At 35.6% G+C, this 26,140-nt stretch overlaps 1 protein-coding gene across 1 annotated transcript in view; it reads left to right on the top strand.

Moving 5' to 3' along the window:
* Positions 1-26,140, top strand: part of LOC100592830 (UDP-glucose:glycoprotein glucosyltransferase 2) — a 254,403-nt gene that overhangs the window by 93,148 nt on the left and 135,115 nt on the right. Inside the window, exons 13-16 of the mRNA XM_030813564.1 lie at positions 16,213-16,332; positions 17,575-17,660; positions 18,470-18,605; positions 25,822-25,956. Of these exons, the coding sequence (XP_030669424.1) occupies positions 16,213-16,332; positions 17,575-17,660; positions 18,470-18,605; positions 25,822-25,956 (477 nt within the window). The remainder of the gene's footprint in view (positions 1-16,212; positions 16,333-17,574; positions 17,661-18,469; positions 18,606-25,821; positions 25,957-26,140) is intronic.

Genomic DNA, 26,140 nt, shown 5'->3' with positions numbered 1-26,140 from the left:
ATTATTTACATGATGATAAGAAAATAGTTTTTTGTTTTTTTAATTGATACACAATATTTTACATATTTATGAGATTCATGTGATATTTTCTTATGTATGTGAAATGTGTAATGATCAAATCAGTGTATTTGGGGTATCCGTCACTAGCAGTATTTATCCTTTCTATGTGTTGGGAACATTTCAAGTCCTTTTTTCTAGCTACTTTGAATTATGTAATATATTGCTGCTAACTATAGTCACCCTACTTTGCTATCAAATAGTAGAATTTATACCTTCTATCTAACTGTATAGATAACTTTTTTTTTGTTTGTACCTATTGACTAACCTCTCCATCAACCCCTCCCACCAGCATGCCCTTCCCAGCCTCTGGTATCTATCATTCTACTCTAACTCCATGAGGTCAACATTTTTATTTCCCACTTAAGAGTGAGAACATGGTATATTGGTCTTTCTGTGTCTGGCTTATTTCACTTAACACAGTGACCTCCAGTTTCATCCATGTTGCTGCAAATGACATTCCATTCTTTTCTGTGGCCAAATAATACCCCATTGTGAATGTATACCACATATTCTTTATCCATTCATCTGTTGATAGACACTTATGTTGATTATATATGTTTGCTATTGTGAATAGTGCTATAATAAACATGCAAGTGCAGGTATCTCTTTGAGATGTTGATTTCTTGTCCTTTCAATAAATACCTCATAATGGGATTGCTGGATTGGAGAGTAGTTAAGTTTTTAGATTTTTGAGAAATCTCCATAGTGTTTTCTGTTGCGGTTATACTAGTTTACATTCCCAGCAACTGTCTATAAGAGTTTCCTTTTTCCACATCCTCACCAACATCTGCTATTCTTTTATCTTTTTAGTGATAGTCATTCTAACTGGGGTAAAATGATATTCCATGTCACTTTTATTTACATCTATCTAATAATTAGTGATGTTGAACATTATTTATATACTTGTTTGCCATTTGTATAATTTCTTATGAGAAATTCAGATCTTTTGCCCCTTTAAAAATCAGATTGTTTATTTTATTGTTGAGTTGTTCAACTTCCTTGTATATTCTTGATATTAGTCCCTGTAGGAATCGTTTGCAAATATTTTCTCCCATCGAACAGACTTGCTCTTCACTCTGTTGATTTTTTTTCCTTTGCTGTGCAGAAGATTTTTCCCATTTGTCTATTTTTACTTCTGTTGTCTATGTTTTTGAGGTCTTAGCCACAACATCTTTACCTACTAGACCAGTGTCCGAAAGTGTTTGCCTTATGTTTTCTTCTGGTAGTTTTATACTTTAGGGTATGTTTAAGTCTTTATCCATCTTGAGTTGATTTCTGTACATGGTAAGTGACGGTGGTCTAGCTTCATTATTGTGCATATGGATATCAGATTTTCCCAGAACCATGTATTCAAGAGGGTGTCCTTTCCCAAATGTATGTTCTTGGCACCTTTATCAAAAATCAGTTGGCTATAAATACATGAATTTATTTCTGGATTCTCTATTCTCTTCCATTGGTCTGTGTGTCTGTCTTTATATCAGTACCATGCTGTTTTGGTTACTGTAACTATATTTTCAGATCAGGTGGTGTGATGCATCCAGTTTTGGCTTTGGATATTCAGGTTCTTTTTTGGTTCTATATGAATTTTAGGATTTTTTTCTATCTCTGTGAAAAATGACAATATCTTAATAGAGATTGCATTGAATCTATAGATTGCCTTGGGCAGTATCATCATTTTAATATTTATCTGAACCATGAGCATGGGATGTTTTTCCATTTGTTTGTGTCTTTTTCAATTTCTTTCAATCAATGTTTTGTAGTTTTTCTTGTACAGATCTTTTACCTCCTTGGTTAAATTAATTCCTAAGTATTTTTTGCAGCTATTGTAAATGGGATTACCCTTTTGATTTCTTTTTGGCTATTTCATTATTGGTGGATAGAAACACTACTGGTTTTTGTGTGCTGATTTTATATCCTGCAACTGTATTGAATTTATCAGTTCTGAGAATTTTCTAGTGGAGTCCTTGGTTTTTCTAGATATACAATCATGTTGTGTGCAAAGAGGGACAGTTTAACTTCCTCTTTTCCAATTTGGATGTGTTTATTTGTTTCTCTTGCCCGATTGCTCTGGTTAGGACTTCCAGTACCACTCTGAATAGGAGTGGTGAAAGTGGGCATCCTTGTCTTGTTGCAGTTCTTAGAACATTTCAGCTTTTCCACAGTGCGTATGATGTTAGCTGTGTGTTTGTCATTTCTGGCATTTATATTATGCTAAGGTATATTCCTTTGGTGCCTAGTTTGTTTAGAATTTTTAATCATGAATGAATGTTGAATTTAATCAAATTCTTTTTCTGCATCTATTAAGAGGATATGTTGTTTTCCTTCTTTTGATGTGATGTATCACATTTATTGATTTGTGTATGTTGAACCATCCTCGCATCTCTGGGGTAAATCCCACTTGATCATGGTGTATTATCTTTTTGATATGCTTTTGGATTTGGCTTGCTAGTATTTTCTTGAGAATTTGTGCGTCTGTGTTCATCAGTGATATGGTTTGGCTGTGTCCCCATCCAAATTTCATCTTGAATTCCCACGTGTTGTGGGAAGGACCCAGTGGGAGGTAATTGAATCATGGGGGCAGGTCTTTCCATGCTGTTCTCATGATAGTGAATAAGTCTTGTGAGATCTGATGGTTCTATAAGGGAGAATTTCCCTGAGCAAGCTCTCTTTTTGCTTGCTGCCATCCATATAAGATGTGACTTGCTCCTCCATGCCTCCCACCATGATTGTGAGGCCTCCCCAGTCATGTGGAACTGTAAGTCCTTTGAACCCTTTTTCCTGTGTAAATTACCCAGTCTCGGGTATGTCTTTATCAGCAGCATGAAAACAGACTAATAGAATCAGGAATATTGGTTGTGGTTTTCCTTTATTGTTGTGTCCTCGTCTGGTTTTGGTATCAGGGTAATGCTGGTTTCATAGAATGTGAGTTAGGGAGAATTCTCTCCTCTTCATTTTTTTGGGAATAATTTGAGGAGAATTCGTGTTCTTTTTTGAAAGTTTGGTAGAATTAGGCAGTAAAGCTATCTAGTCTTGGACTCTTCTTTGTTAGGAGATTTTATTACTGATTGAATCTTATTACTCATTATTGGTTTGTTCAGGTTTTCTATTTCTTCTTAATTCAGTCTTGGTGTGTTGTATGTGTCCAGGAATTTATCCATTTCCTCCAAGGTTTCCAATTTGTTAGTGTATAGTTTTCTATAATAGTCTCTGATGATCTTTTTTGTTTATATGATATCAGTGTGCTTCTTCATTTCTGACTTTTTTGGAGGTCTTCTCTGTCATGGTTAGTCTATCAAGTGGTTTATCTTTTCATAAAACAAACTTTTCATTTTGTCGATCCTTTGTATTTTTTCTTTAGTATCAATTTCATTTAGTTCTGCTCTGATCTTATTTATCTTTTCTGCTAATTTGGGGTTTGTTCTTGCTTTTCTAGTTCCTTGAGATGTATCATTAAATTGTTTATTTGAATCTTTCTCCTTTTTGATATAAGAGCTTACTGCTACAAACTTCTTTAGCACTGCTTTTGCTGTGCTAAACCCACAGGTTTTAGTGTGTTGTGTTTACATTTTCATGTGTTTCAAGACATTTTTTATTTCCTCCTTCATTTCTTCCTTGACCCAGTAGTTATTCAGGAGCATGTTGTTTAATTTCAATGTGTTTGTATTGCTTCCAAAGTTTCTTTTGTTATTGATTTGTAGTTTTATTCCATTGTGGTCTGAGAAAATACTTGATATGATTTCAATTTCTAAAAATTTATTGAGACTTGTTTTTGTGTCCTAACATATGGTATATCCTGGCGAATATTCCATCTGCTGGTAAGAAGAATGTGTATTTTGTAGCTATTGGATGAAATATTGGGTAAATTTCTAAAGTCCATTTCACCAAATGTACATTTTAAATCCAGTGTTCTTTTCAATGTTCCATCTAGGTAATGCTGAGAGTAGGGTGTTGAAGGTTCCAGCTATTATTGTATTGGAGTCTCTCTCTCTCTTTAGCTGTAATAATGTTTGCTTTGTATGTGTAGGTACTCCAGTGTTGGGTGCATATATGTTTAGGAGTGTTTTACCTTGAAGAATTTATCCCTTTATCATTATATAATGACCATCTTTGTCCTTTTAACTGTTTTTGACCTAAAGTTTTATCTGATAAAAGTGTAGCTATTCCTGCTTGCTTTTGGTTTCCATTTGCATGGAATATCTTTTTCCATTCCTTTACTTTCAGTTTATGTATCTCTTTACAAGTGAGATGAGTTTCTTTTAGGCAGTGTATTGATGGGTCATGTTTTTTAATCCATTCAGCCAGTCTGTATCTTCTAAGTGTAAAGTTTAATTCATTTACATTCAAGGTTATTATTGATATGTGAGGACTTATTTCTGTCATTTTATTAGTTGATTTCTGTTTATTTTGTGTGTTCTCTCTCTCTGTCTCTCTCTTTTAACAATTGTGTCTTGTTGGTTTTCTGTATTGGTAACATTTGAATCTTTTCTCTGACTTCAGTGGTTTTTTCTACCAATGGTATTTATGTTTCATGATGGTAGATACCATTCTTTCACTTCTGGGTGTAGGACTCCCTTAAACATTTCTTGCAGGGCTGGTCTAGTGGTGAGGAATTCCCTCAGCTTGTGCTTGTCTGGGAAAGACTTTATTTCTCCTTCATTTATGCAGGATAACTTTGCTGGGTATAGTATCCTCAACTGGCAGGCATTTTCTTACAGGACTTTAAATATATCATGCCATTTTCTCCTGGCCTGTAAGGTTTCTGTGGAGAAATCTGCTGTTATATCTGATGGGTGTTCCCGCTAGATGCTTTTCACTTGCTGTTTATAGAAATCTCTCTTTCTTTTTAACTTTTGACAGTTTGACTGTAATTTGCCATGGGCAAAACCTTTTGGAATTGTATCTATTTGGGAATCTGTGTGCCTCCTGTGTCTGGATGTCTAAATCTCATTAGACTTGGGAAGTCTTTGTCTGTTATTTCATTAAATAGGTTTTCTAATACTTTTTTAAAATCTTCTGGGACAGCAAAATTCAAATATTTGGTCACTTTATGGTGTCTCATATGTCACGTAGGCCTTGCTTATTCTTTTTTGTGTGTATTTTTATTCGACTGGGATATTTCAAAAGTCTTGTCTTAAAATTCTGAGATTCTTGATTCTACTTGATCTAGTCCACTGTTGAAGCTTTTCAATACATTTTACATTTCATTCAATGAATTTTCTATTTGGTTCTGGCAAATTTCTCACTTATTTCCTGAATTGTTTTTCTGATATTTTTGGATTGTCTTAAAGTATTCTCTTATAGCTCACTGAGCTTAATTTCAATATTTTGAATTGTTTTTCTGGGATTTAATAAATGTCTTTTAGATTGGGATCTGTTGCTGGAGAATTATTGTGTTCCTTTGGAGGTTGCTTGTTTATGTTCCTGTGTCCTTATGTTGACATCTATGCATCTGGTGTTATACTTATTCCATTTTTTTAAATTTCCATTGTTAGGGGAAGACTTTTTCCTGACCATTTATCTATGGTGTTGGTTGCATAGGACACTTTTTGGCATTGATTCTCAATGTGTGCAGTAGGGTAATCTCTGTATGATTTCTTCATCTGTAAACAGTGTCAGTGGTGTCTCTGTTTCCTAGGTGGCTTATAGCACAGTTGCTAGTGGAGGCTTTGATGAAGTTGTGCTGAAATGTGGGCCACCAGTTGGGCCAGACTTAGGGCCCTATAGGTGGCAATGGTGGGTTGAGCCTTGGCCCCCAGGGTGGTGTACACTGGCATCAGTGTTAGCAGGTGCAGGGAGGTTGATTCTTGGGCCTCTAGAGGACTTGCTTGGGTGCTGGGAATGACAGTGGTAGGTAGGCTCTTGAGTACCTGGAGCAGTGGTTGTGGCATGGGCAATGGCAGTAGCAGTGGTGGGACAATTCTGTAGGACCTAAGGGTCCATGCCAGTGTTGGTAGTAGCTGTGATGCACTGGGTCAGCCATTGCCCAGGCCCTGAGGTGATGGTAGTGGCAGGTTGGGTAGGCATGACACTGGGAGGTGTGCTCAGATGCCAATGGTAATGGATTGAACTAGGCTATCCCCAGGTCCCTGGACAGCATGCTCAGGTACTGGGGGTGATAGAACCAGGCAAGATGGTTCTTAGGCCCCATGTTGGTACATTCAGGCTCTGGCTATGGTTGGTGGGCAGCAGGGGAGTGGGATGATCCACCAGCCAAAGGTGCAATGCTCAGGTAGAGGCAGCAGCAGCTGTGCTGCTGTTCTGCTACAGGGGAGGGTGAAGTCACTTTCAATAGGAGCAGTTGGAGGCAGGTGGCTGGGGCATGCTTTGCTCATCCTATGTCCCCCCACCCCAAAACACACACAGTTTGCAGCAAATGGAATTTGTCCTCAGGTGCATGGAAATGTGTGATTGTCCCTCTTCTGGGGAGGCAGTGTGACTGCCAGTGGCTTCTGCCTTGGCCCTAGCAGGGAATGTCAATGGGACCCCAGAGATATGGAGATGCAGGGGCTGTTAGGCCCCAGGGCAGGACACAGTCTGGGGGAGCTGGGCTCTCAAAATGATGCCGTACTGCAGTGGCTTAGGACTCGGGTTTGTGGGACTGGGCACGAGCTCCCTCTCTGGATCAGTGGCATTGTGCAATCTCCAGGTAGCTCCCTCAATTAGTCTCAGAGCCCATAAGGATCAAGGGTCTTTTCCATGGTTAGGATAGTAGGAGTCCATAGTGGAAATGTGGACTGCTCAGGGTCTCTCACTTACACTTTCTTGCATTAGGGAACCTGTCTAGGCTTCCAGCCAATCCCAGCCTAGCAGTCTGCCTTATTTCCCTCTCCTTTCTTGCTTTCGGTTTTTCCTGTCACTTCTCTGGTGAATTCCAGTGTTCTCCCTTAGACGACCTATTCGAAGTGTGATTATCTACTTACTATATTGGTTCCTCTCCATGGAAGAGGCAAGTAGCAGATACATCTATTCAGCCATCTTGAAGCCCCTTCTTTAAACAAAAAAAACAAAACAAAAAGCTTTTAAGGGGAAAAATCCTCTCTGAAATTTTTGCTAATTGTTTTATATAAAAATGTAAGGGATTCCCTCTGAAGTATCTCAGTTATTATAGTTAATTTTGTCTTACCTGAAAAAGCTTCCTGCTCATAAACCTATCTGCCTTCGGCCAGGTGCGGTGGCACATGCCTGTAATCCCAGCACTTTGGGAGGCTGAGGCGGGTGGATCACGAGATCAGGAGATCGAGACCATCCTGGCTAACACGGTGAAACCTCGTCTCTACTAAAAATACAAAAAATTAGCTCGGCGTGATGGCAGGCACCTGTAGTCCCAGCTACTCAGGAGGCTGAGGCAGAAGAATGGCATGAACCCGGGAGGTGGAGCTTGCAGTGAGCCGAGATTGCGCCACTGCACTCCAGCCTGGGCGACAGAGCGAGACTCTATCTTAAAAAAAAAAAAAAAAAATTTGTCTGCCTTCTCAGAGCCAAAGGACTATAGCAGCCCCAAAGAAACGCCACTTTCCCTGAACATCAGAAACTTCAGATTCAGGATAAATAACAAATTACTAATTAGTTATCATTTGTGTTTTCTAGAACACAAAGTGACTTGTTATAGATGTTTGTTACTGTTTTCTACCACTCTTTAGACCGTATTCTTTCATTGGCTAGATTTTACTTTTACTTTGTCTTTAATCTCAATAGCAGATGTCTTTTCTAAAAATGTTATGTCAGAAAAACGAATGACCTTGTAAGTAATCTTAATACTTGTATCTGATATTTAAGAATTTGTGCTTTTTAGGTTTTGTAGAAAAGAATGCTGAGAGAGAGTCACACAGAAAATTAGGGCAGTAATTGTCAAGGCTATTCTAGACATAGTAAACAGACCTATAAAGAAACCTTCCAATTCTCTTTGTAAAATAATATCCTAGCTTTCTTCTAAGGTTGGCAGTGAACGACAGTCACTGTGTGTGTGAAGGAGCAGTTGGACTTTTAAGCCCTTATGCTGCTCCCATTGTCCCCACACTCTGCAGAGCCCCATTTCCCTGAGTTGTCTCTCAGATTCTGGCAAGCTTTCAGGTATCAGTCTCAGATGGTGTACCTCCTTCTCTGCCACCCTGCTGCTTTCAGCAGACTATCTCTTCATAAGCACTGATAAGACTGTTAATTAGTCAAGACTACCACAGGCCCCAAACCCCAGGAATTCCAGTCCATAAGCAGTATAGCTGGTTTTGGAACCCACCCTCCATAAAGGTTGTGGTCCCAGGAGATTGTCACAAAGTAGTTTTTATTCAGGTAAGATATACATGGCATAAAATTTGCTCTTTTAACCATTCAGTGGCATTAAGTACATTCACAGTGTTGTACAACCATCACCACTATTTATTTTCAGAACTTTTTCATTATCCCAAACGAAGCTCTGTTCACATTAAACAATAAATCCCCATACCCTTCTTCCTGAAGACTCTGGTAAGCTCTATCTACTTACTTTCTATCTTTATTAATTTGCCTATTGATATTTCATATAAGTGGAATTATACAATATTAGTTCTTTTGTGTCTGGCTAATTTCATTTAGCATAATGTTTTCAGGGTTCAGCCATGTTGTAGCATGTATCAGAATTTTGTTCCTCTTTAAGACTGAATAATATTTCATTGAATGTATATACCACAGTTTGTTTATCCATTCATCTGTTGGACATTTACACTGCTGCTAACTTTTGGCTATTGTGAATAATGCTGTGCTATGAACTTTGATGTACAAGTACCTGTATGAATCTCTGCTTTCAGTTCTTGTGGGTATATACCTAGAAGTAGAATTGCTGAATCATATGGTATTTCTGTGTCTAACTTTTTTGACAAACTGCTAAACTTTTTCACAGCTGTTGCATCATTCGTCATTCCCACTGTCAGTTCACAAGTGTTCCCATTTCTCCACATCCTCACCACATCTTGTTATTTTCTGGTTTTGGTATGTTTTGCTTTGTGGTAATTGCCATCCTAATGAGTGTGAACTGGTATCTCATTGTGGTTCTCATTACATTTGCTTAATAACTAGTGATGTTGAGCATTGATTCATAATACCTGTTGGCCATTTGTATATCTTCTGTAGAGGAATATCTATTCAAGTCCTTTGCCCACTTTAAATTGGGTTCTTTGTTTTTTGTTGAGTTGTAGGAGTCCTTTATATATTCTGGATATTAATTCCTTATCAGATACATGATTTGCAAATATTTCTCCCCATTCTGTAGGTTGCCTTTTGACTTTGTTAGCAGTGTCCTTTGATGTACAACAAAATTTTAATTTTCATGAATTCCACCTTTTTTTGGTTATCTTTGCTTGGCACCTTTGTCAGATATCAATTGATCATAAATGCAGATTTATTTCTAGGCTGTCTAGTCTATTCCATTGATCTGTATGTCTGTCCTTATTCTAGTACCGCATTGTTTTGATTACTGTAGCTTTATAGTCAGTTTTGAAATCAAGAGGTATGTGTTCTCCAACTTTATACTTCTTTATTAAGATTGTTTTAGCTTGTCGTTAAATTTTATTTCCTGCTCTGTTTTGTGATTGCCTTTTACTAACAACAGTAGCTTAAATTTATTGAGCACTGAGTGCCAGATACTATGTTCAGCATTTAAAATGAATTATCTCATTTTATTTGCACAGCAACCCTATTAGAAAGGTATTGATAGCATCCCCATTATACAGATGAAGAAACTGAGACACTAAAAGGTTATTTGAACTCATGCTCGTAACTGTGACATCATATTACTTAGTTACATTTACTGCATCTGTTTAAACATTTCCTAAAGTTCAAAAGAAATGTCACTTTATAGTATTTATCTTAAAATGAAGAAGTGTGCACAAAAAATGAACAATAATATGCAGCAGCCCTGTTTGAGCACTTTGAAAACTGAAAGCTTAGGGAGGCTTGACCCTCTAACCAACCCCTCTACTGCCCCGTGTACCTGGTTGAGGGAAAGAGTGTGGGGCTAAACTCTGAGCACATTTCTCCTGGCCATGTCCCGTGTGTGCCCTGCCTGATAAGAGGAAGGGTTACATCCTTTTATAATTTGTCCTGCAGAGAGGGAACACCTTTATTCATTTTGTACACTCAGAAGTATTACTGTTTTGCAACTAACAGAAAAGAACCGTATGAGTAGCAACAGCCTACACCCAGGTACCACCTGATTTGCATAACGATCCTATCTAGATTCTTAAGCTTGCATTTCCCACTCTCACTAGGTTTCTGTTTTGTTTCATTTTTTACCTTTTTGGCCTATTGCAACTTTTCTGGAAACTAATCTACCTATTTACCAGGTACAAGTAACTTGTAAAAAATGATTTGCAGCTGTACCATAGCCTGGTGGACACAGACTTTAGGCCGCCTGAGATCTATTCCTGTAATTCATCCTGTTTCAAGATTCATAATTAAAAATAGGAACATAGTATTTTGACTTTTTAAAACATTTTGTTGAATCTACAAATACCAATCATGGTTATTATGATAGCAGTTTGTCCTACTTGAAGGATCAGTGCTACACTGAGTAAACAAACCAAAGTAGTTCACATTTCTTAAGTAATTCAGTGATTTGTTCTTTATGCCCTCTACTTTCTTGTAAGACATCAGGCATAGACAACTGTTACACATTACAAGTTGAGTGTCCCTTATCCAAAATGCTTGGGACCAGAAGGGTTTCAGATTTCAATTTTTTGGATTTTGGAATATTTGCATATATGTGTTGATGAAGTATCAAATTCTGTAAAATATTTGAAGAGATTCATTTGGAGCCAAATATGAGTGACCAGTGGCCTGTGACACAGCCCTTAGGAGATCCTGAGAACATTTGCCTGAGGTGGTCAAACTACAGCTTGGTTTTATACATTTTAGGGAGACATAAGACATCAATTGATACATGTAAGATGTACATTGGTTTGGTACATCTGGCAAAGCAGGAAAACTGGAAGCAGTTGCCTTCCAGGTTATAGGCAGATTCAAAGATTTTCTAGTTGGCAGTTGGCTGAGTTGTTATCTGGAATCAATAGAAAGGAATGTCTGTTTTAAGATAAGGGGTAGTGGAGACCAAGGTTTTATCATGCAGATGAAGCCTTCAGGTGGCAGCTTCAGAAAGAATAGATGGTAAATGTTTCTAATCAGACTTAAAGCATCTGTTCTATCAGTCTTAAGATCTGCTTTAATGTTAATGCTGGTCAGCTGTGTCTGAATTCCAAAAGGAAGGAGGGAATAATGAGGCCTATCTGACTCCCCCTTCCCATCATGGCCTGGGCTAGTTTTTCAGGTTAACTTTGGAATGCCCTTGCCAAAAGGAGTCCATTCAGATTGTTGTGGGGCATAGAATTTTATTTTTGGTTTACATACATAATGAGATATCTTGGAAAAGGGACCCAAGTCTAAACATGAAAGTTATGTATGTTTCATGTATACCTTATGCACATAGCCTGAAGGTAATTTTAGACAATATTTTTTAAAATTGTGTGTATGAAACTAAGTTTGTGTACTTGAGCCATCAGAAAACAAAGGTATCAGGTGTGGAATTTTCTACTTAGAGCATCATGTGAGCACTCAAAAAGTTGCAGATTTTGGAACGTTTTGGATTTTCAGATTAGGGATGCTCAACCTGTAGTATATTTGACTTATCTCTGAAACATTTCCTTTTGAGCATCATGCTTAGGGACTCTCACAAACACTAAAAGTTCTTTTTAACTATAGTAACTATTTTCTTTTAGATGCTAAAATAATCAGCACATGGCCTCTGGCAGCCTTCCCTTCAAACTGACCTCTTTATTCTTTAAACACTACCCCCTTCTGACAAGGTGTCTCATAGATCATCTTGATTCTTTTTTCTCCAAATGTGGAACTGCCTATTCACCAAGTTTTTTTCTGTAGAAAATAGTGCTAACGACCAAAATCTGGGCATTAGATGTGCACTGCATATTGTTTCATATAAAATATTCAGAGTAGAAAAGAGTGAAGACAGAGCAAGAAAAAATGTTCTTCTTTTAAAAGGGCATATATTTATGTTGGTAGTTCTAATTAACCTCTACCTTTATTTCATCTCTTTAAACTTTACAGTTTCCTCCTTTTCCATTATATGATCTTACTCAATAATGTGTTCAAATTACAATTTTGGTCCTCCCTTCTGCACTCCCGCCAAAGTTAAAAGGCTCTTCTTCTTTTGTAACTCTTGGCACTAGTGCCCTGGTATTGCATTCAAAGTATGCAGGTTCTGACTGTCCCCCTTGTCAGGATCATTTGTCCTTCAGCTCTCTGAAAAGAAAAAGACATTGCAAAATTTTTCTTACGGAATACTAAAGTATATAATGCACACATAGATTTCCATAAACTTAGACGTAGCATGAAGGGAACAAAGACAGATTCAAGGTTTTCTGGATTTAACCAAAACTCTCCTTTTGCTTTGCACTTTGATGGTAACAGTGTCATTTATCTTTTATCACAGCCAGCTTTGGTGTTGAAATTTCACATATAATGTGTTCATTCGCTGTTGTAGCAGTCAACTTTGTAAAAGCCGATTTAAAATGACAGAAAATATGCCCAAAGTAATGTTAAGAATCATAATCATAATAGATCTTTAAAATTTAAAAAACTTAAAGTATAATAATTTCTTTAGGTACATTTTGTCATAACATTGTCTCATTCAGTAAGAGTCACTCTATAAAAGACATCAAAACATTTGGATCATAGCATATTTTCATTATAGTTTTGATACAGTTGTCTTACATTCTTGATCAATCTCCAGAGGTTTTCTTTTCCACGAGTATGGAGAATTTAGTTAATTTAGCTGCAAAGAGTAGACTTGGTGACAATAATACAATTTTAGGGTGAATTAAAACATGTCAGTCTCCTAATCTCATAAGCTATCATTTTCATATTATCTTCATAGAAGGAAAAAAACCCACAAACTCACTTTTTCCTTGTGACTTGGTTAAATAGGTTTCAATAAGATCATGGATGTAAAATATCATTGGCCTTCCGTATCCAAGGGTTCCACATTCCTGGATTCAACTAACCATGGAATGAAAATACTAAAAAAAAAAAAATACAAATTTTAAAACAATATAACAACTATTTACATAGCATTTACATTGTATTAGACATTATATGTAGTCTCAGATGATTTAAGGTATATGGAAGGATGTGAGTAGGTTCTCTGCAAATATTATGCCATTTTATGTTAGAGACTTGCATATTCTTAGATTTTGGTATCCTCGGGGAGTCCTGGAACCTATCCCCCTACAGATACTAGGGGATGGGTATATCTTTTGCCAAAATCTTATCAGAATGACCACAGGTAATGCTTTCATCTTGGACCCTAGCAAAACCTGGGGCCATCATATCTTTTTTTTTTAATTTCTTTTTTCTTCTTTTTTTTCCTGTGGTTTTTCAGAGATAGCCCTCACCAAGTGCTAGAGCATTACTTCTTAAACTATCCATAGTAAGAGAACAGCATTTTTTCCCTAACCCATTGCCAATAAATATGTTGTCCTACTCCTATGACTAATATGTATCTTCTTTTTTTTTTTTTTTGAGACAGTCTCGCTCTATTGCCCAGGCTGGAGTGTAGTGGTGCAATCTCAGCTTACCACAACCTCTGCCTCCTGGGTTCAAGTGATTCTCCTGCCTCAGCCTCCTGAGTAGTTGGCACTACAGGTGTGTGTCACCATGCCTGGCTAATTTTTGTATTTTTGGTAGAGATGGAGTTTCACTATGTTGGCCAAGCTGGTCTCGAACTCCTGACCTCATGATCCACCCGCTTCAGGCTCCCAAAGTGCTGTAATATGTATTTTGTACTACATGTGGCACACCACGGGAGTTTGATGAACCCCAAGCTGGCCTATACCATGTTCAGTGAAATGAGACTGATACATGCTCAAATGTCATGGCCATGTCAAATTACTGCAAGTTGTTGAACACTTAATCTCAATTTCTGTACTTATAGGTTATTAACAGTCTTCAGACCACAAGTTTAGTTGCACTATAGTTGAGAGTCTTATTTTGTCTGTCTAGGCACACTTGCTTTTAGTCAGGAAAAGTGGCACTGCTTGAAGGCTCTGTATGATTCTGAGCTCCATTGGGAATGGGAGTTCTGATTGCCCTTTCCAAAGAGCTGCCAAATTCTCACCCTCAGCCGCCTTTGGGTCAAGATAAGTTCTATTTCCCCTTTGGTGCTAGACTCCTCTGCACCTATATCTTCCTTTCTCTTTTCTTCCTCAGACTGAGTAAGCTCATTTACTTACTTTCAAATTCATTAATTCTTTCTTCTATCTGCTCAAATATGCTGTTGAGCTCCTCTCATTAATTTTTTATTTCAATTATTATACTTTTGAATTCCAAAATTTTTATTTGGTTCTTTTTATAATTTTTATGTTTATTGATTTGTCTTTATGCCTTCCTTTATTTAGACATCGTTTCTTTTAGCTATTGGAACATATACCCTAAATTCCTCTGTTTTATTCATCCATCTGTGTTTATCTCTTAATTCTGTCACCTTTTCTCTAAAGCCACTGCCTCCGACTTAGTTCAGTCCACAATAAACTCATACCTGGATTATCTGAATTACTGTAGAAACCTAATTTCTTCAAGTACTATTTGCTTCAGTCTTTCTCTCCTTTCCTCTTGGATTTTTAGTTACCTATATGCTAGATCTTTTTCATATATTCCTAATCTCTCTCACACTTTGTTTGGTTTGTTTTTTCTTTTCTTTGTACTTTAGTTACTACAACAGTTGATCTGTTATCACATTTACTAATCCCTGTCTCTTCTGTGTACAGTCTGCAATTAAACCCACCCAATAAGTTCTTAGAGTTCTTAATTATAAACATTATATTTAAAAAATCTTAAGTATCTCTTTGATTCTTTCTAAATAGATTTTAGTTCTGTCAAAATTTTTCTTTTTATAAATTTTTGTGCTTTTTAAAAAATATATTGATGATGGTTATTTTAAAGTCTTTGTCTTAGTAATCTTTGGGGTTTTTTTATTGTCTTTTTTTTCCTGTTGGATTTCAATATTTGGTCCTTTTCTCTTTGCATGACTTTTTTTTTTTTTTATGAGAGCCAGAAATCGATGAAAAGCCGTAGAAGCAAAGAGCTAAGGTTTGTTGTTGTAGCCTGAGTGCCAGGTGCTCACTTGCTTCTCTTGAGGCCTGTTTTTAGGCTTTCTGAAGGCTCTACTATTTTTGTGTCTTACTTCTAGGATCTGGCCTTACTGGGTCTCAAATGAAAGTCTACAGTGTATATAGTACTTGAACTTTGGTCTCTGTGTTCTCAATACTGTTTTATAGCTGTGGTTTCAACCTCTCCGTTTCTCTTTCCTTCTGGCTTTTGTAGAGGTGTTTTCATATATATGTGCAGGATAGGAGTCAGCAAATGAGAGGAATTTGTATGGAGATTTTTCTGGTTTCCTGCAGTTTCCTTCTCTCCTATCCTCTCACCCTGCATCCTGCCCTCAAATTTTAGCACTTTGGCAGCCTGTAATTTGACTTCTGCTTTCCAACTCAGTATTCCTCCAGGACGCAATCTGGGGACCCAGGGATGAAGTTTAGGTGAATGTGGAGCTTGCTGCTTATGCCTCCTTCTTTCAAGGACCATAACGCCTCACTTCTTGATTGGTGGTTGCTTCCCCGACCACATGCCTCTAAACAGCAGTTTATATGTTTTCTCTAGCTTGTATAGTGGATTAGAACTTGATTTCTAAGATGTTGATTTTATAATTTAATTTTTATAAGCCATTTTATTTTCCTTATATCCAAGCCTTTAAATTGAGAGGGGAGGTGGAGAGGGCTTCATTTACTGCTGATAATTAAAATAGATATTCATCTCTCTTAAGTGGTTTTTGGAGAGTAATTTTCATACCATTTTATGTTGGGATATGAAAAACACAAGTGAAAGGAATTAATTGTTTTTGAGAGAAGGCTTAATGTAAAAGGCTACACAAGTATAAAATTGTTGCACATAATGTATTCTTTAATTTAGAGAATATTAAACTAGCTTCTATATTTAATCAGAAATATAGAAAATTCTATGTATATTTTTATTTGTCACTTGATGTAGTAAAAGTCTGGCTTTGAAAATGATTTCAGTGTTAATATATCTTTCACAAATGTCTGCGTTCTTTTCTAGTGGATTAATGACTTGGAAAATGATGATTTGTATATTACATGGCCTACAAGTTGCCAGAAACTTCTGAAGCCAATATTTCCTGGAAGTATACCTTCCATAAGGCGCAATTTTCATAATTTGGTGAGTTTTATATTTTGATTATACATATATATCTTATAAAGATATCAGCATTCTTTCTGGATTATCCTTCTGTCAATGAATAGGCATCTGAGTTGTAAGGAAATAAGTATTTGCCTGAAGCAGCAAGCTTAGGTGGCATGGCTGACTGGGTATCAACAACTAGCAATGTCACTGTATTAGTACGCTCTCATGCTGCTAATAAAGACATACCCGAGAACTGGGTAATTTATAAAGGAAAGAGGCGTAATTGACTCCCCAGCATGGTTGGGGAGGCCTCAGGAAACTTACAGTCATGGCAGAAGGGGAAGCAAATGTGCTTCTTCACATAGTGGCAGGAAGGAAAAGTATGAGCAAAAGGGGAAAGCCCCTTATAAAACCATCAGATGTCCTGAGAACTCACTATCACAAGAACAGCATAGAGGCAACTGCCTCCATGATTTAATTACCTCCTACTGGGTCCCTCCTATTGCACATGGGGATTATGAGAACTACAATTCAAGATGAGATTTGAGTGGGCACACAGCCAAACCATATTAGTCACATGTTCTGCCTCTTACTCTTTAGCCCTTATGTCATTTTATAATAACCATATTAATGTTACTTTTACATTTTTTCAAAAGAATTTATGACAGAACTTTTTCTTCTTTATTAAAAAGAACTAATGATTAAAGTGTAGTAATTTTAGGAAAAGATACATAAATACCACTTTATCATCTATGCATATAATTTTATTATCCCAATAATATCTAAACATTAATATTGGAACTTTGAAAGTTGGAGAAAATACCTATGGCTGTTTTTTCCACATAGGAAATGAATAAGACATTTTTTGCAGCAGTCTTGATAAAGCAGTTAAGTTAATGCTATTTTTTTTGGTCAAAATTCAACCTCTATTTCCTTTTGAAAAAATTTATCATAGAAAATCTAATGAACATTTAGAATAAGGTATTTCAATTCAGGTAAAAGAAAATATACTGGGCTTCCAAAAAGAAGATGAGTAGCCTGATGTTAAATTCCATGTATAATTATATTTGGATGTGCAGCTTTTAGAAATCCTTCATAAATTGTGAAATCCTTCGTGTGTGTGTGTGTGTGTGTGTGTGTATTCCTTACAATTGCTAGAATTTCTTTAAAAATTACACATTGAATTTCATACTTTCAGTCACAAAAATTAGTCTAAACTTGAATTTCATGAAGATTCTAAGGTGTTGAAATAGTGATTATATACTATCTTTCTTTTAGGTTCTGTTTATTGATCCGGCCCAAGAATATACCTTGGATTTTATAAAACTTGCTGATCTTTTCTATTCTCACGAAGTTCCTCTTAGGTAATTGTCATTTTATAGCATTAAACTGTCAACTAAAGGAAATTCAATGTTATTCATATTGTGTTACACAGAGTATTAATAGGGCATTCAAAGCGATAGTTAGCTCTAGTGCCTGACATAACACAGCTGCATGTTGTGAAGTATTATATACCTTTATGTTAGACTCTGTTTATCAAATCTGTCTTGTAATGTTGTTTACTTTATTACCTTACTGAGAGAATAATCTGATCACTCTGGAAACTTATAGAAAGGTCCAGCTTCCTATGCTTGTAATCCCAGCACTTTGGGAGGCCGAATCGGGCAGATCACGAGGTCAGGGGTTCAAGACCAGCCTGGCCAATATGATGAAACCCCGTCTCTACTAAAAATTCAAAAATCAGCCAGGCGTGGTGGTGCGCGCCTGTAGTCCCAGCTACCTGGGAGGCTGAGGCAGGAGAATCACTTGAACCCAGGAGGCAGAGGTTGCAGTGAGCCTAGATTGTGCCACTGCACTCCAGCCTGGGTGACAGAGCAAGACTCTGTCTCAAAAAAAAAAAAAAGTATATTTACCCTTTTGGTACAAAAGAACATGGCCATTTGATAATGTTAGCACCAGAGGGAGACAGTTTGATATTTTGCTGGAATCCAGTAGCTATGTGGATTTTGGTGAATAGGCATTACATTCAAACTTTTGAAGTGATAAAATTCTCCTTTTCTCTGTCTATTAATACATTCTCTCCATCTAGATATTGTAGTCTAATAATGTTTCTAAATAATGGTTGTGATTCAAGAGGTAATTATAACAGTCCTTATTCATCTTCTTTTTCCAGAATTGGTTTTGTGTTCATTCTTAATACAGATGATGAAGTTGATGGAGCAAATGATGCTGGAGTTGCTCTTTGGCGAGCTTTCAACTATATTGCAGAAGAATTTGATAAATCAGAAGCATTTATTTCTATATTACATGTGAGTTTATGCACTAAATATGATTTCTTTGGAATGTAAAATTTTTGCATTACTATATTATGATTTCTTTAGAATGTATAATTTTTGCATTACTATATTATGATTTCTTTAGAATGTATAATTTTTGCATTGTATTTATTATTGTAACATTTCAAAGTTTATAAACTATCATGGAGATTAACACAGATGATGAATTTGTTTTCTGTAACTCCCTGCTGAAGTACATATTATCCTAACATTATAAATTGGGCAACTGAGGTTCTACCAAAATATTTGAATTTACTAAGGTTTACTCAGCCAATAAAGGAATTTACATTGTATATGTGAGTTTAGAGGAAAACATATTAATAGAAAATGATTATTTAAGAAAAAATTCTTGAACTAGGCTTTGATTAAAGAGATCATTGTAGGCTGGGCACAGGGGCTCATGCCTATAATCCCAGCATTTTAGGAGCCAAGGCAGGAAGATCGCTTGAGACCAGCAGCTCGAGACCAGCGTAGGCAACACGGTGAGACCCTGTCTCTACCAAAAAAAAAAAAAAATCCAGGTGCAGTGGCACATGCCTGTAGTCATAGTTACTCAGGAGGCTGATGTGGGAGGATCATTTGGGCCCAGAAGGTTGAGGCTGCAATGAGCCAAGATCGAGCCACTGCACTCCAGCCCAGGCAATGGAGAGAGCCTATCTCATGGAAAAATAAAAAATCATTGCAGAGTTAAATATTCTGAATGACATAGCATATAGACACTTCCTAGAGAGTTTCAAAGAAGGGGGGAGTCATTTATTGACAGCAAACTGTGTGAAAGAGGTAAGATTGATACAGAGTCTGACAGAGATGTATAACAGATGTTAGAAATTGGTAAGAACCTGATTAAGGAAGAACAAGAGATAGTAAGATTATTTCATAATTGAGGTTTTGAAATTCTGTTATGGATCATTGTGGAAATATATATGTATTAAAGAGCTATATTGTTATTAAGAAAAGTCAAGTCATAGCTTATAAAATAACTTCTATCATTTTTATATTCATTGGACTTTAGCTTGTCAATCAGTATTATATCAAGGAATGACTCTTCTTCCAACAGAGAAAGGAATTTCCAAAGTAGTGCAGATTTCCTACCCTACTTCTGTAACTCCCAGGAAAATCATTAAATACCTTATTAATTCACTGAGCTAGAGTATAGAAACTACACTTCAGTGATTTGGGGGGTTTGCTCTATAATATAGTGCTATGGAATATGTGTCAATATTATGTCTCAGCTTATTTGTTTTACTAACTTACTGGTGTAAGAGTTTATAAGGGACATAGTCAATTTGAGTTAGATCTTTTATTAAGATTCAACCATTTTATTGTAAAGGATCATTATGATATTCGAAACTTAGAAACCTGAAGATATTCAGAAATTATCTTTATGTAAGTTATCTTAATTATCAATATTGAATCTCTGTTTTGTAAGTGTTTTTTATCAGACATTAATTTACACATGATGGCATTAATCTACAGTGTTCAGCACAATACTGTTAATATATAATCTCTTGGAAAAACAAATTATACTTGAAACCACAGGGTTTAATACAAAGCAGCATAAAAGTAAGTATTAAATTTGTGGCACAGCCTGTAAGTTGTGCTAAACAATTAGAAGGAGAGAGAGAAGGGGAAATAATTTGAACAACGTGTAGTTTTTAGGAAAATACTTGAATGATAAAATCTTTTAAAAGTGTTTGCCTGTTTTCAGTGAGCTAATTACCTTATCTCAATTAAGTAATTTGAAGCTATTTAGCACTATAAAGAGAGAACAGGAATATAAGACCAAAATAAAAATATATGCAAGTTATTGAAATGTGATAAATAGCAAATAATAAAGTTAATCCAACCATATCTGTGACCATATTAAGTATGAGTAAATTAAACTTTAGCATACTAGAAGAAAAGATATAAAAAGATAGAAAATTATACACAAGGTGACTATTTCACAAATGAAATCTAAGGTAGCCGGCCGGGCGCGGTGGCTCATGCCTGTAATCCCAGAACTTTGGGAGGCCGAGGCGGGTGGATCACGAGGTCAGGAGATCGAGACCATCCTGGCTAACACAGTGAAACCCTGTCTCTACTAAAAATACAAAAAATTAGCCGGGCGAGGTGGCGGGTGCCTGTAGTCCCAGCTACTCGGGAGGCTGAGGCAGGAGAATGGCGTGAACCCCGGGGAGTGGAGCCTGCAGTGAGCCGAGATCGCGCCATTGCACTCCAGCCTGGGCGACAGCGAGACTCTGTCTCAAAGAAAAAAAAAAAAAAAAAAATCTAAGGTAGCCATAAAATATTAGGGGAAATAAACTTTAAGAAAAAGTACTAAAGTTGTATGTAGCTTCAAAATATACAATACAAAATTTGATAGCAAGGGAGGTAAATGGACAGTTTCACTATAATAGTAGTAGGTTATTTCAACATTTATTAATAGGTGAAGCAGATTAAAAATCAGTAAAAATATATAAGATTTTAACTACACTTAAGATTAATTTTAAAGGCAAATATAAAATACAACAATCAGAGAATGAGATAATTTTGCATTCAAAACAGAAGAGGAAAATATGTCTTTTAGTTAGAAAAGAAGGGGTTAAAAGAACTGGTTAACCATTCAGAAATGAGTAACTGATTTTTAAGAAGTGGATGGAAAGCATTAAGAATATACATTAATGAACTAGGAAATAATACAATTATGGGATCAAGAATATAAAAGTTGATATTCTGAAAAAACAAATAAAATTGACAAACTATCATAGAGGTTAGGTTCCAGATGAGCACACCAGGTAGAAACTTCCAGCCTCTTAAGGCCTGGGCTGAGATGGGTACATCATTACTTTCAGTTTATTCCATTGTATTCTGTTTAGTCAGATTCAGATTCATATACCCACCTCTCAATGGAAGGAGTGAAGAATTTGGAGACCATGTTTTAAAACTAGCACAGCAAATTCTACCAAATATTCAAATGTTTGAAGAAATAATAATTTCAATCTTTAAAATATCTTTTAGAGAATAGAAAAAGAGGAAATATTACCTAAATCAGTGTATGAATCTAATATAATCTGATGTCAAAGCCTGACAAAAAGAGAAAAGGAAAAATTATAGGCTCTTCTTTGTTGAGAATATGTATGCCAAAATTCTAAATAAAATGTTAACAAAAGACATCCAGCAGGTATATAAAAAGTAAACTATCATGACAGGGTGAGATTATCTAATGAATAAAAGAAAGTATTTGCAAATTCAAAGAATCTCTAAATATAATTCACCATGTTAATATATTATTCAAGAAGATGCATAAGAAACATTTGAAAAAATTCAAAGCTTTTTTATGATTAAAAAACTCATAAAGAAACAAAAGGTTTAGCAAACTATTATGTAAGGGAATTTTGTTAATTGATGACAGTACATCTTAGCAGTAAACTGATAGAAAGCATTGTTTTTAAAAATGGAAAAAGATAAGGTACCCACTGTCAGCACTTCAAGTATAATCCTCAAGTTCCAGTCAGTGCAATAAGATAAGTAAAGGAAATACTCATTTAAAATATTTAAAAGAAATAAATTCTTACTTAAAATTCTAGAGTTGCCTACAGAGGAGACTCGAAAGAATCCATTGATTGTGAGATTTGACACAGGAGGTTAGTAAAGTAACTGGATATGAGATCAATATACTAATATCAGTTGTTTTTCTCTAACAACAAATATTTATTAATTTTTTTCATCAGTTTTATTAAGTGCCTACTACATACCACACCCTGTTTTAGGTGCTTGGATAAAGTAATAACATATATAGCCAACAATCCTTATCCTCATGAGAGTACGTTATATAATGACTCCTACATTTACAATGACAAGAGCAAATAAAAGATACTTAGGAAACCTGGGGGCTGGGGGGAAAGGTCAGTTTTGTGGAGAAAATTTGGAATTATAGCCATTAAAGTTTGCCTAAATGAATGAAAAGCTCTACCATGTTTATCAATAGAAACATTTCACTTCATAATTATATTGTTTTCTGCAAGTGATTTATAAATTCAATGCATTTCCAACCAAAGTGGAATTCTGGGGATTTTTGTGAAATGTTATGTTTATTTTAAAATTTATATGGAAGAATGAAGACTCAAAATGGGTGAGACTTTGAAGGATAAAGTGATGGGACTTGTCATACCAGGTAATAAGATGTATAAAGTTTGTGGTATTGGTTCAAGGGAAAGACATGTCTATCAAAAGAACATGGGGATCCCAAAACTTAAGAATACAGAAGTGACATTACAGTAAATGGAAGTGGACTTACAACAACTGTGGTTCAACAGTGGCTATACCAATGCAAATAAATAAGACCTCACACCTTGTGTAAAAATCATTTCAGTTAGCTTAAAAATGTAAGTGTGGAAAACAAAACTTTAAAACATTTAGAAGTTAGGACCCCAAGGTAAGGATTTCCTAGATAAAACTTAAAAAGCTCTAAGTCTGAAGGGCAATACTGATAATTTCAGCTAAATTACAAATGAAAACCAGTGCTCATTAAAATATGTCATTGAAAAATAGGGAAAAATGTTATAAGCAGAAGTGTTTACAATACATATGGCCAATAAAATATTTATATTCCATGAGATGTAAAGATTTCCTACAATTCAAAAAGAAAAATACCAATGACCCAAGAGGAGAAATGCATAAAATAATTTTTAAAATAGAGGATGCATTAATGGTAAATAAAAATATACTGAAATTATTGGTGGTAAATATTTATTACCATTAATGGTAACTAAACAAGATAATTATCTTACAAATTTGAAAAATGCAAATAAAGACTACTACCATAAGATTATTTTATACCCTGTAATTTGTCAGGAATTAAGAAAGCTGAAGGTATCATGTGTTAATGAGAATGTAGAGCAATGGAATGCCTTTATATTGCTACCCTGCCTGTAGGAATCTAAATTGGCAGAGCCACACTGAAAAACAATCTGATAATAATTCATATTTGAAGTTAAATTTCCACATTTCTTACAGACAACATACAGAGACACACACACACACACACACCCTCACCCTAAGAGAAGCTCTTGTACCTGCACCTTAGGAGGCTATTGTTAGCAGAATCATTCAGAATAGCAACAAACTGTAATAAAAATGAAGCAAATATACATACCAGTAGCAAAATAGGTAAGTAGAATTTGGCATATTAGAATGAAATATCATATGCAAGAGCATGGATGTATTAGAAACATAATGAAGTCACAGAAGACTAACACCATACCGTATACTTCTTAAAGCTCAGAAGCAAACAAAACTAAGTATGGGAATACTTATTCGCATAAAACTCTAGAATTCAAAAAGGAAAGGGAATGATAAATGCAAATTCAAAACAATGCTTGCATCTCTTGGAGCACAAGGAAATGGTATTGGGAGAGAAGTTGTACTTCGTGGTATTGGTGATGTTCCATTTCTTATGTTACGTGGTTTATTCATAAGAATTGTTTATTTTGTTATTTATGCCTCATAATGTGTATGTCATGTGTATTCCTCTTTGCTTACCAAGTTACAAAATAATTTTTAAAATTTAAAAATGTGTAAGAGGATTGAGTTGATATGTCTGAGTAACTTACGCAAGGTATTCTGACTACCTTATTTTATAGGAGTATCTAATATTTTCAAGTGACTAGTTAGTAAAATGACTAATCTGAATGACTTTTCATATATCTTTTGCTTTCTTCAGAGTCTAATTTTTGCAATCTCCATTTATGTTTTACAAAAGATTGAACTTTTCACTTGTTTTGAGTTATGATCACATTATATTCTACTTTGATATGAGGAGAAAAGTTGCCCCTAAATTGAAAAACTCATAAAATGAAACTCTTCAGTCTAATTACATACCTGTGCTGCCGCTTAAAGGAATAGGGTACAAAGTTTACCTCCATTTATGTTTTATAGAAGATTGAACTTTTCACTTATTTGAGTTATGATCACATTATGTTCTACTTTGATAGGAAGAGAAAACTTGCCCCTAAATTGAAAAACTCATAAAATGAAACTCTTCAGTCTAATTACATACCTGTACTGCTTCTTAAAGGGATAGGGTACAAAGTTTACAGTGATAAAGGGAGAGCAAAGAATATTAATTTCTTACTGTGAGGAATATAACATGGGGATCATTTTAGCCACAGTATGAAGATTATGTTTGGCAATAATGATTTAAGTAAATTGGGACCAAAAGCAATATTCTTAAGTGATATATCAAATGCTGCTCAATAGTGTTTGTACTTACTACTTGTTCCTTCTGATTGTAAGTTTCTTTCCCCAGAATGTCTTAATGCTAGCTCAGTGTTCATATTTATGTCTCAGCTTAGTCGTCTACTCAAGAGATGCCATCTCTCTTGGTGCAAAACCTAAAACAGCACCTGGGTCATAGAGGATCTCTAAGTACTAATTAAAGAAAGAAATGAGAAAAGATAAAAAATAACAGCTTACATTCTACAACTGTGTTTAGAACATTTGAGACTGGGGAAGAGTAGAGGTGCAGAGAAGGTTTAGTCAAAATACTTACTAGTAAGGCCTGGCATGGTGGCTCACGCCTGTAGTCTCAACTCTTTGGGAGGCTGAAGCAGGTAGATTGCTTGAGCCCAGGAATTCAATACCAGCCTGAGCAACATGGCAAGACCCCATCTTTACAAAAAATACAAAAAAATCTAGCCAGGTGTGGTGGCAAGTTCCTGTAGTTCCAGCTACCCAGGGGGCTAGGTGAGAGGATTGCTTGAACTGGGAGGTTAAAGCTGCAGTGAGCCATGATCGCACCACTGCACTCCAGCCTAGTCAATGGTGAGACCCTGTCTCCAAAAAAAAAAAAAAAAAAAAATTACAGAAAAGCAATAAAAAATGAAAGCATTTCTGAAATGTCATATTAGAATATATTACACATACATTAAAAAAGGTGATCATTATTTTATTAAGAATAATGGTGTCTGGTTTCATCAAAATAGAGTAAAACAAATTTGTTATGATATTTTTGAAAACTATAGAATATTTTAAAACCATCTTTATTAGAAGATGATATATGGTTAAAATTATTTGTATGTGGTATGTATGTATATGTAGTTAGTATGTTTTGAACTTACAAAATAAAAATCTATCTGCATGCGAAGGAAAAGAAAGAAAACTAATTGCTGTAAGAAGAAAATTAATTATAATATCTGAATTTTCACAGATGTACCAAAAAGTGAAGAAGGATCAAAATATACTCACTGTGGACAATGTGAAGAGTGTTCTCCAAAATACATTTCCTCATGCTAATATTTGGGATATTTTGGGAATTCATTCTAAATATGATGAAGAAAGAAAGGTAAGTTGGGACATTATGTTAAGTGAAGTAGGCCAGGCACAGAAAGACAAATACCACATGATCTCTACTCATGTAGAATCTTAAAAAAAAAGTCAGACTCACAGAAACAGAGTAAAATGGGGGTTACCAGAGGCTGGGGATGGCAGAATTGGGGAGATATTGGTCAAAGGATACAAAATTTCAG

Source organism: Nomascus leucogenys, chromosome 5 (genome assembly GCF_006542625.1).
Source record: "Nomascus leucogenys isolate Asia chromosome 5, Asia_NLE_v1, whole genome shotgun sequence".
NCBI lineage: Eukaryota > Metazoa > Chordata > Mammalia > Primates > Hylobatidae > Nomascus > Nomascus leucogenys.
Note: the sequence above shows the minus strand (reverse complement) of the source record. Positions and strands in the feature narration are given on the sequence as shown.